Below are 12,426 nucleotides of genomic sequence, written 5' to 3' on the forward strand. Positions count from 1 at the left end.
AGATAGTAAAGTATTACCTCGATTTCCGTGCAATACTGATCGACCATAAAAAATTCCATTCGAACGCCTTTTATCTTCAATTCAACTTCCAATATTCCTCAGATACATATTAACATAAAATTATATCAGAAACGGAGCTTAATTGTGATAAACGGATCGAATCAGGTTATAAACAATGAAAAATAGCTTACCAGGTTCGATTTGGCGAAACGGACTTCGATTCAGATTCAAGACGTCGAAAGCATAAATATGACTTTTCGAAAATTCGGAATTTCCGGTCAAAATCAAAGTCAATGGGTTTGACTGGCAATTTCGAGGCTTCGGGTCTGAATTTCGAGAAGGACTGCGGAATCGGATTTGGAACGTTGAAAAATTTCAGGATAGTATACTCGGTCAAAGTCAAAGGTCGTTTAATGCCCAGTCAAATCCCGTCAAAGTTTAGTAACAGTGGTCAACGCCGGTCAACGGTCAACGGGTGGGGTCAGCGGGTGGTCAGCGGGTCGGGTCAACGGGTCGGGTGGTCAACGGGTCGGGTCGGTTGTGACCGGTCACACTGGCCAAAACAGTTCCAAAACGGTCAAACCGGGTCACTTCCTTCTCCACGCGTAGTGGGGGCACATGAACAGTGTTAAATTCCCGAAAAAATCCTAAAAATTATTTTGAGCGATTTCGAGATACTTACAAAGCTCGGTTCACAATTTTGAACGGCGGGGAGCTCAATTTCAATGAATGGAAACTTTGACCGCTTCACCTCCTCACGCGCCGCCGTCGACGGAGACCAAGGGTGACACCGACAGACTCAGAACGGAACAAGGAACACAATGATGCGGGAGGTGTCGTAAACGGATGACCCGATCGTCGTGAATCGATGAAAACAATTAAATCGAGTTATTACCGACGATACTTCCGACTGAAATTAACGACGAACGGCGTCGATTCACGACAAAAGCTTTAAGAGGTTTGTCCTCGCTCGACAACGAACACGATGGTGGTTTCGACTCGTCGATCGAAGGTCGGATGGCGACTAGATCAGAGTTCAAAGAAGAGTTGTTGGAGAGAGAAAACTGAAATTTTTTTCCAGAAACATACGTGAATATGTTATATCATCTCATAAATAAAAATGGTTAAACCAAGAGTTTAGCCACTGAACTTCCTGCACTTCATAAAACAGTTTACCAACTTTAAAATTTTACAATTAAACTCACTGTTTCCTTCAAAATACCAATTAATCTACCGATTTATAATTTCTTAATTTTAACCCCTAAATTAAAATGTTACACGTTGAATGCATTTATTCAATTTATTTATGAAGAATAGGATGGCTACTGTCAATATATCAGATAGAAACATAAAACCTAAGTAGAGAAAACAAACAGGAAGGTGAGCCTTAGCTTGTTCATTTTCTTGCCCGAACCAGACACCCATTCCCACATGCTTTTACACAAAGACCAAATAAGCCTGTAAATCTTTCTATTTCCAACTCAAAAACCTTCGTAAAAAAAAACACACCCAAACATACAAGAAACTTGCATAGATAGAGATAGAGAGACGGATAAATCTTCAGAGAGAAAGAAAGGTTTGTTTTTTTCGTTAAAAATGAAGCAGTCGTCGAAGCCCATATCCAGTCCGTGTCGGCCGGAGAAGTATCCGCCGCAATTGATGCGGTTTCTGAGAAGCAAAAGTTCAAGTAGAAGCAGGGGAGGTCACGTTCCAGTCCAATGTTCGTTAAAAGAAAGAACGCCGCCATTGAAACCCAAGAGCCATCTCCTAAGTCACTTGCATGGGTCAGGTTCATGTCAAACAAACCTTTCGAAATCCGGTCCCCCGCCCAACCGCCGCCGCAAGTGGATCGCCGATGCTCTGTTTTGCCATAATTTCACCGGGAAAGTCAAGGTTACACCCCAGGAGAAATGGGGAAGGTTCTTTTTCGGCTCTTGTAGAAAGCCCAACGCTAGAGAAGATTTATCGAAAATCCAAGGAACGAAATGAAGCTAAGATTTACATCTTCTTCTTGTTCATCGCCGCCGAAAATTGCTTCGTGTTTAACAAGTTGTCGGTCTGCCGTACAGATCTTCTTCTTTAGCTTATAGGTTTTGGGAGGCGCCTTTAGCCAGCCATGGAACAAATGAGGAAACAGAGCTAGAAAGCAGAGTATCTAAAGAGGAAGAAGAAGAAGAGAAACCCGAATCAGAAGAAGAGCCCATTTGTGAAAATTCGAATCATACTGAAGAAAACCCAGATTTTTGCAAAGAAATTGAAGAGAAAAATGAAAAAGAATGAAGAATCGAAAACAGAGAAAAATGGGGAACGTACGGCCTCTAATACTGACCGGTGTAAATCAGAACCGGCGAGAACAGAGACGAGAACGTTGGGTTTCACGTGATTCATTTTATTTCATTTCCTTTCTCTTTTTTTTTAATTAATTTTCTAAATATCTTTTCGCTATTTTAGGAAGAAGCTGTACTTTTCTCGAGCTTTACGAGAGAATCCGTATGGCTCTTAGGTAAAAAGGAAAAAAAAAGTTAGTAAATATTTACTATCGAAAATGAGATGGATATGGATGTTAATGGATTACATTGAATGGATAGCTTTATGTTGCAAAGAAATTAGGATCATTCATTCTTATTTGCAGATTGGATAAGAATCTTGGGGAGGAAATTTACAATTTCTTTAATTAAAAAATGGCATTAAATTTGTGATTTGAAACACAGGTTTGGGGCATATCTATCAACATTCACAGCCCATCAAATCCAATTTTTGCAATTATTGCAGTTGTCACATTGAAGCACGAAAATTGTTGGCCCCAAGTTCAAGTGGAAGGAAAAAGGGCAGAAGATTTTGGTGTTTCTGAAGAGCAGCCTTCACAAACCAGACATCTGCAGACTTCAGATCTGATCCATGATTACAGTATCTTGCCCTACGATTTGTTTGGTTGCCTACCTAGGTCAACTAAAACTACACTGATGGGTGGTTTTAGTTTTTCCCCCCAGACCAAAACAGGCCGTAGATTAATGTTCTGCGCCTTCTTCCCACAAATCTAATTCCCATGATGGATGGTTTAAGAGGAAGGGTAAACGATGGATGGTTTTTAAGAGGAAGGGTAAACGTGGTAGTATGTTTTTTTTAAAAAAGGTTATGGTATTTTCTAAATAGTAAAAGGAGTTATTTGATCACATTAGGTCAGACCTGGCTTGGAAAATTTTAAAAAAAGTCGGGCCTTAAAAGTGTATTTTTTCGTGCGACAAGGAGCTAAAGTAATAGCTTCAAACTCTGTAATTTCCGCCATTTTTGGTTAGTGTTATCTATTCATAGCTTATGATGAATGCAAAGTTGGAAAGTGTTCCGGCCATTGTTTCTCAAAAGTGGATAAGAGAATGTCTTATCGAACATTCTTGGTGTATCTAATTTGTGAAGTTATACTTGGAAGGATTGCTCCTTTGTGTTTTGTATGGTACCAATGTTGAGATATGCACATAGGACCTTTAGGAATCATTGCCTCTGGCCACCTGTCTGTAGAATGCTTTTTTAATATATAAAATAGATATGTTACGTATATTCTCGTTCGAATAAGATAATTATAATTTATATATCAATGCCCCATTATAATAGTATGATATATGCCCATGAGATATTTTATCCCTTTATATTTTTCTTATACTAGTGGAAGTAAGTGTTTTATATGTAGAACGAAGCAACATTTTCAAACCATGCATTTTCCCAAATACAGTTATTTGATGGTTCTCTTTGGATGGACAAGGCACCAGTAACGAACTTAAAAGATCATGTGGATTTGTGGAAGATGAGTTGCACACGAACAGCAATGGGACTTTGATTTTGCAACACATGCTTTCTGCCAGAAATGAGCTCTCTTTTGCCGTGATGGCCATGAGCTCCGTCAAGTGTTGCTCATCCGGGTCTCACCTCTCAGCCTGTCCTGGTCATGATCCATCCAAGGAAACCAGACCATCTGCCATGGGTCCCGGTGACTGCACCGCCCATTTCATGCCTAATAAAATTCCAAGAGCTAGCGAGCTCGTACATACTTAACCATGGATGCCATGCTGTGAAAATATGACGATACACTATATGTTATATTAAACTTACTTCTTCAAAGGCTTGCGTGATGTTCCACATTTCAGTGGTCTTCAATAATAGCCTGTTGTGTATACAGGAGTAAATGTATAAGATGCTTTCCTTTTTTAAGTACAAGGCTTTGCTCGGTTGGTGGAAATATGGAAATGATTATTTTTTGAGTGTGCTTGATGGGAAGAAAAGGGAAAAGAAAATAAGAAGATTATCATTTTCCATCATCATATGTAAAAACAAACCAAGTTTAAAAGTAAAAGAGGAGAGGAAATATAATTCTTCCAATTTTTCCATCCTTCCTACCAAAAAACAACTATAAAAAGGAAAAAAATAATTTTCCAATTTCTTTCCACTCCTAAACCAGCATAAAGACTGGCTTATGGGTAAAGTTCCTGAAGGTTTTTTTTTGATTCGGCATGCAAAGATCTGAAATTAGAACACTAGTACATGCCCTCTAAGCAGAAAAAGCCTATAAGGCACCACTGGGTACTACGATAACCCAAGGCTTTATCACTATTGCTTTATCAGCCAACAGTTCCCAAAGATTGAGGAAGAACCTAAATGCGTACTGAAACATGCAGATTAAACATTGGTGAAACAGATCATAATAGTAAATGCAACAGAATTTAAGACAAGTAAACCTGCACCAGACAAACCAGAAACAGTAATTCACTTCCTGATCTACCCAAATTTACAGTTTATGTTTGACTAAATTGTTAAGTTTAACTGATGTAACTCACTGGATACAAAACAGGAAGTTGGGAACAGTTTAAGATAGGGAGCTGAGGAAATCAGACAAAGTCCTACTCCCTGGTGCAGAGACTCCTTGCTTCAGCCTCTCTCTCTTCATCTTCTTCTTGGATACCAGCTTTCTTTTTCTAGGAGGAGATTTTTCTGTGCATAAGTGTAAAGTACATAGTTCCCTACAAGGAATATCAGCAGCAGCCCACAACAACCCAACAGCACTATCAATCCAGGGTTCAATCCTTTAGCTTCAGTTTCATAAATGATCTTGTTTCCCTATTACATCAGTGGAAACAAATTATCCTGTAGGTACAATTTGTATGATGCACAAGAAAAACACAAAAACAAACTAGCTGCTCGATTTCGGCTCCAGCTTGTAAGCATTGCAATGACAACGTGAGCATATGGTGAAAGTTCATTTTTTCATGGAAGGACAATTTATAAATGCATATGTTTTATGATGCACAAGAAAAACACAAAACAAACTAGCTGCTCGATTTTCGGCTCCAGCTTGTAACATTGCAAGGACAATGTGAGCATATGGAAAGTTCATTTTTTCATGGAAGGACAATTTATAAATGCATATGTTTTATTTTAAGAAATTAGTCCTACATATAAGTTGCTGACTTTCTATGGTTTATTGTTTATCTGATAGGATACTCACAAAATAAACAGAATCTACATCGCGAGCTAACATCAACTACACTCATAGAAGCATTGCTCTAAATATATTTATTATTCATTATAATAAGATTTAAGAGATTAAACCAGGTTTCTTTGAGACCTCAGAAATTTATCAGAGATGTTAATTCATAACCGAGATCATGAACACCTCACTCATGTTAGCAATCCATATTGTAATGGCATTGACATGCATACAAGATCATCGAATGTTATCGACATTTTACTGATGATGGACTAAGATAACATCTTTCAGATTTCATTTCCGTCACCTCCTCCCTTTCTTCGGAATACAAGAGGCCTATAGATTACAAAAACCCACTCCGAGTTGATTATTAAAACCCCACGTAAAGACGGACCAATATTCACGAAGTAGCAACCATTAAATGACTGTTAGGATTATTTTATCAATAGAATTAATATAAATAAAGCCTCAACCAATTATATCTCTCGGCAAATTGAATGCTTCAAAAACAAAACCTAAACAGACATTACTATATGCTATCATTACCAATCATTGCATTGAAAATGGATAAAAGCAACACTAATTATCAACAAGCAAAAGAGTCCCCTCTTTTTCTTCATGTATTGCAATTAAAAGACATAATATGCTTAAAGAAAGATCCAATCCAAAAGAAAATTTTGTATGTAATTAAGATTCAGCACTACAACATGATAAAAGAAAAGGAAAAAAGGTGATTAATTGGTAATTTACATGCAATGGAAAATGAATATCATCATCTTAATGTCTAATTAACGAAACAATCAACCTGCAATGGAAAATGACTATCATTATCTTAATATTTAATTAACAAAACACTCAACGTGCAAATAATAAAAATGAATTTTCTAACTCATACGAGACGATCAACATGCAAAATTCTTAAAACAAAAACGATATGAAATCAAACTTGAAGAGAATAACACAAGATCGGCATTATATCAAGTTCAGGAAGGGGATGAAAATCAGATCTCTAACTAGATGGACAAAATCGAATTGATTCAGAACGGATCTCGGAGAACAGCTATTCAAATCGAGATTTAAAGGATTCGAACAACAAAATAACACATATACCATTTCATAAAGGATAGAGAACCTTATCGGCGAAGTCGAACTATTTCCGACATGTCTCCGAACTCAACGGCGGAGCTCCCAACCCAACACTAATATGGAAGGAGAAAATTCCAGAAACGCGAGAAGACGAATAAGCGTAGTTTTGATTGTATTTATAACGGGACTGTTCGGATTTTGATTTTTCATGATTCGGATTCGGCTTCGGCTTCAGATTCAGCGTTGAAAGTTCAAACCCATTCATTCAGTCTAATGGATCCAACTATAAGATGGGCTTTTCTTCTAAGCTTTTCAATCCTATCTGTGTGTCTACAGACTACAGATTCGTAAGAGCAGGGCCATATTCTTGGAATGGTCCCTGTGCTTTACTTGAGTTGTGAAATGAATCTCTTTATTTTAATTAAGATTCATGGATCTGAAAATCTGAATCCAATGGTTGATTTTATTTTGATGGCCCTAGTTCCCAAAACCACCTACTTTCCATTTTTGGTACATCGTAGATTGGGGAGGGGATGGTTTCATTGTCTGATTGGAGAAAAATTTATTGAATTAAATAAATTAGAAATAAAAAAATATTCAATCGAATAGTGACACATGTCATCATCTGATCGAATGTTTAAATTTATTGAATTAAATTAAAATAAAGATTAAATTGATAAAATGTATAAGTAAAGAATACCAAATGTAAAATTTTATAAATTCTTTTAACTGCCGTAAAAAATTCACTAATGTAGCTTAATCAATACCACTTAGATAGTTAAGTGCATGTGCATTTAAATAATAAATGGTCTTATTGATGAAATCAATAGATTAGTGGTCAAATTGGAACTTCCCCCGTAATTAAGTGACTATTCAAGTACTTTGCCCTAAAAATCATGTCTTCATATGTCAAAAGTAAATGTAAGCTAATGGTTTATATGTTATTTAATTTTAAGTGAGGCTCATTTCACAAGATGACCAAAGTACACACACTATTTGTAGAATGTTGACCTAAGAACAACATAACAAAGAAAAGGCTTTGCCTTGGTCCATAGATAAGTTTATTGCAATACAAATACAATTTACGTGCAAGTTGCAAGCATATTGTATTCCCATTTCATTTTTAACATTTGTAACATTATCACTGTTCACGTAACGACAATCCTTTCTTATCTCGCCATTATCTCCCGTAAGTGGATTATTCTCCGACAACAACATCGCAGCTCTGGCAAACTGGTCGTGGAAATATCCATTATCAGCCGCCATTTTCTCCACAATGTTGAAGTAGTTGGATCAGATGTCAGTTGCTGGTCGATCATCAGCAACCCCTTGTGCTTCAACAAGTTCTTGTAGTACATGTTGTCGAGAGTCATCGGCGTTTTCGAGGCGTTCCTCGCGTACAACACTGCCTTCGGATTGGGGTCGGGTGTCGGACACCTCCCTTTAAGGTACTCGGCATAGTTGGGGTCCAATGTCGGATCAACTGTGGGTAGAGCTGTGTACTAAGTTTACACAATGAACTCGACCGACGGAGTGAGCTCCTAACAAAGCTACCGTTCCTTCGGTATCGATACCGGTCGATTGAAAGCGAGAAAGCACCGACTGTATCGAATCATTGTGGTTTGGGATGCTATTTTCGCCTCCGAAAGGTAACTTTCCTTGCTATCTTTCCGACCAGTTTTTCATTTCAATGCGTGGCCCTCCGAGCTGTAACACGAGGTAGGTGTAAACGTTTGATAAAACAGTTTATGTTGATTTTTCTTTGTAGTGAAAATTTATACCAAGACATGCCATCTCTAGCAGAAATAGAGATGATATCAGCGCAAGAAACCGTCATTGGACATTCTTCCTCAAGAGCTTCTTTAATTGTCTTAACGTACTTGAAATTTCGCATCCCGAAACTCCGATCCGATTTTTGTTCCGATTCGATTCCGTTCACGGTCTCTAACAACAGCGAAGCGTCACATGACTGCATCAACACAACAGTTTTGTCATGCCTCGAATACTCTGCATTTTCTTTGAAGTATCTATTTATGTACGTTATGTACGACTCATATTCGAACCTAAATATATAAGCATAATTCTTCATACATAGAAAAGAGCAGTAACATAGTAGATATATACCTTAACTACGCAGTCATGGAAGAGATTTCGAACCCAAGAAACAGCTGTATTTCCATGTTTGTTATAGAGCTTGATGACTTGTTGTTTGATGATTTCTTCGGCATTTGGACAACTTTGAGCATAGTAGCTCAACTGGAGCTCACTTTTGGCTGCAAAGAAAGATAAAGACTAATTTAATTGTCCTCCACCATGGAATTAAAATATTACCGGGTTATATGGATAGTAGTAGTCTATACTCTAATACATCTTGAGATGTATTAATCTATGGGCTCCATCATGCCTAAGGTAAGCTCATAGTTGGTGGCATTGCAACTATAACTGTAATGATTTCTGACGCATATAGTTAATGTGACATTTCTCGTGTATTTAACTATTAACATATTTCATTATCATCTTGAGTGGCGTGATATATATACATTATTATCTTAAATGATGTGAAATATATATCATAATTGAGTGACAAGATAGTGTCACGTTAATAATTCAGTACATGTGAAATCTCATATCAACAAAAGACGTTGATAGTTAGTTAACTAACGTTTTTCGTCTGACATGAGATTAAAATACTTTTTAGAAAAAAAAATTAAAATAACTATTTAAACAAAGGTTAGAGTTAATTGTACCAGTAAACCTTTTAAATACTTTTAAATATTTGATAAAGGAATTTTATCATTTTTATGACTACCCAATTTGAGGAGATTAATGAAACACCAATGGTTTGAAAGGGAAGAAAACATTGAAATGAAATGAAAGAGCAAGTACCAAAATAAACTGGAGGAGCAATGGAAATAACAGAAAGATAAAGGTGGTGCAGCAAGGGTGGTTCTTCATAGCCATCGATGATCTTTATGTATATAGGTAGTGTTGCCTTAATCTTTGGGGTGATACAACTGAAGGACTGTCCCCTTATATAGCAGAGTTTTATAAGCAGGAAAATGTAAAAAAAAAAAAAAAAATTGAAAAAGAAAAGAAAGTGAAGCTCCTCAATCTGCATGCCTCCACTACGCTGCTTTCTTTGACCTTTCGGCCGCTTCTCTCTTCCGCACGCGGCCGCCCCCACTATGAAGAAGCATTCTGTTTTGGATTCAGATAATATTCAATATTAAAGGGAAGAGGAAAGAGATTGTCACGCATAGATGGTTTCGTACAATTTTCATGTTTGCTTATTCATCTCAATATGGAATAGGATGAATATTCGATGAAATAATTTTTTTTGAAATAAAATATTCGATCAAATAAAGACAAGCAAAGTCGAAAGAATTTGAGTTAACCCATAAGTTTTATTTTATAATTTAAATTATATTTAATTGTTTTAGTCGAGTTTATGAAATTGGAGTCAAATCAAGTTATTCAAATTTATATTTAAATTTAATTAGAAATAATTATAATAGTTTGATATTAATCAAATTGAGACATTCGACCCAAACTTCAAAATTAATCTATTAATTATTAAAATATTCATATTTTTTGAATTATTCGAATCTTGTTATTTTCGAGTCAAATTTATATTCAAATCAATTGAATTAATTTTTTCAAACGTTGAATCGAATAAAAAATTATTATTTTTAATTAATTCGAGTTTTACTCCCCTAATAAAATGTTCAGTGTAAAATATCAGCCTCCGAGTATGGAGTCCAATGTCACCCTCATTCACTAAAGTTTAGTGGCATCTGCTCTTGTATCGGATAGAAATTAGTTGGGCCACTATAAAACGAAAAAAACCTATGTGGTTTAACTTAAGAGAGAGAAATAATGGTTTCCAAGTGATTAGTGGGAGACTAGAAAATAATTAGTTAAAGGAGTGGTTCATATTAATAGAGAGAATTTTGTGATTTTTCTCCATATTTTTTTAGTTTCAACTTCATATAAATGTCACATAATCAGTTGCTAATTAATTTGTTAGCTTATGATTTTAAGTTGATGGGATATGAAGATTTGTCAAGTGGATATTGTAACACCTCAAATCCCGGGTTAGAAGTTCGGGTTAACCCGAGATGGTCTAGTCGAGCCCAAGAACCTTGTAAGAGAGCTAAACCCAATTGGACTGTGGGTTGGGCTTGGTTGAGCCCAATTGATATGGAAAAAGGGCATTTTTAATCTTAGGATGAAAGATGAAGGACTAAAAAAGCAATTAGACCAATATTTAAAACAAAAGATGAAGTCCTTTTATGGGAGATGATCTCATGCCTGATTTTCTCTTTTTCACCACACTCATCTTTGTCTTCTTCCTTTCTTCTTCATCTCCTCATTTCTCTCCAAGAACTAAGCAAAGGTCAAAACTTTGTAGTCCTACAAGCTTTATCATAGTTTTCAAAGGTAATAATCTTCATCTCTATCTTTAGAGCTTCAAATTAAGCCTCCCAACTCAAGGTTTGAGCCATTGTAGCCATAGATGGGTTTTAGTGGGGTTTAGAGACCCAAAAGATTTTAATATGTTTTTGGGAGATTGGAACCTTAGAGAGTGTTCTTAATCCCTCCACGAGCTTCCAAAACGAGATAGTAATCCACTTTCTTATTATTGTTTAGTGAAGGAAGTGAGAGAAAACTCCAATGCTAAGGGAAAGGAGAAATTGACCCTTGGTTGATTTGAGAGAGTCTCTAGCAAGAAAACCAAGGTAACACATTCACAATTCTTTCATACCACTTGTTGGTCATTAGAATGCATCTAGCTAGATATGTCTTGTGTTGAAAAGCATAAATGAGAATTCATGGTAGATTCAAGTAATTGGTGCTTTTAGCAGGTTTAAAGACCTATTATGATAATCTCTTACATACATAAAACTTTAAGAATGTTTGGGAACCTTAGTAGGGCATTGGGGAGGCTTTCGAAGTCAATTTCGTTCCCAAATAGAGTATTTCTGAGTTCGAGTATCGATACTAGAAGAATAGTACTGATACTGTTAATCAAGATAACTTAAAAATAAGGGAGTTTAGGAAGAGCAATATCGATATTGTTGGTATGGTTTTGATACTCACAGGGTGGTATCGATACCGAGCAAACTTAGCAAATTCTAGTAGGTTATTTTGGTATCGTTACTCATAGGAGTATCGATACCAAGGGTAGAGTATTGATACTCCTTATTGAAGTATCAATACCGAGATATTTTTCAAAACATCGAAGCAAATTTTGGTATCGATACCCCGAAAAGTATCGATACCCTAGCTCAGGAGTATCGATACTGGTCCAGCAATATCAATACTACCTACCCTTCTCAGCTTGTAATAATCGTATAGTATTGATACCCAAGGACGAGTATAGATACCATCATACTTTATTAGGCAAGGAACCCAAGGAACTTAGAGATAATATTGAGGGACCCAATAACACTAAAACACCATCGAATAAAACTACAAGTGAGAACCATTGATAATATATGATTACAGCTATAAAGAGTATCATTAGGATGACATAAAACTAGCCTTGGATGATTCTCGGGATACTTTCAGGACACTCGAGTTACTCTAGTTGATAACGATAGTTTCGATGTATCTAATGTTTGGATATCCTTAAGCAAGTGCACGAGGAACTTAGAGACTAACAAGGGCGCGAGGCCCGAACACTCGCGAGGGGGGTTAGTCGTCTGTTGTGTTCGATGTAAAGATTTCATATCTCACCCTAGGTAGACTAGAGGAGTGAGTGTCTCAATATATGTAACCCTTCGACCACACAATTATGTCTACCTTAGATTAGTGTGAAGTATACAAGTATACTCACTTTCTTTATTGCACGATAGCATGAA

The 12,426-nt window shown here is 36.5% G+C and overlaps 1 protein-coding gene, 1 long non-coding RNA gene and 1 pseudogene across 2 annotated transcripts; 1 reads left to right on the forward strand and 2 right to left on the reverse strand.

Moving 5' to 3' along the window:
- The first annotated feature begins 1,596 nt into the window (after positions 1 to 1,596).
- LOC120214199 lies at positions 1,597 to 2,280 on the forward strand. Its single transcript, XM_039212153.1, has 2 exons — positions 1,597 to 1,919; positions 2,070 to 2,280. The coding sequence occupies exons 1-2, from the start codon at positions 1,597 to 1,599 to the stop codon at positions 2,278 to 2,280; spliced, it is 534 nt and encodes a 177-aa protein (XP_039068084.1).
- Positions 2,281 to 4,695: 2,415 nt separating this feature from the next.
- Positions 4,696 to 6,733, reverse strand: LOC120214190. The gene is made up of 2 exons (XR_005524844.1): positions 6,587 to 6,733; positions 4,696 to 5,106 (listed from the first exon to the last, which is right to left on the reverse strand). It is a non-coding gene; the product is annotated as an uncharacterized LOC120214190 (long non-coding RNA).
- Positions 6,734 to 7,558: 825 nt separating this feature from the next.
- LOC120214189 lies at positions 7,559 to 9,561 on the reverse strand (annotated as a pseudogene).
- Between the last annotated feature and the right edge of the window lie 2,865 nt (positions 9,562 to 12,426).

The sequence above is a fragment of the Hibiscus syriacus genome, unplaced genomic scaffold (genome assembly GCF_006381635.1).
Source record: "Hibiscus syriacus cultivar Baekdansim isolate YM2019G1 unplaced genomic scaffold, ASM638163v2 tig00110054_pilon, whole genome shotgun sequence".
Classification (NCBI taxonomy): Eukaryota; Viridiplantae; Streptophyta; class Magnoliopsida; order Malvales; family Malvaceae; genus Hibiscus; species Hibiscus syriacus.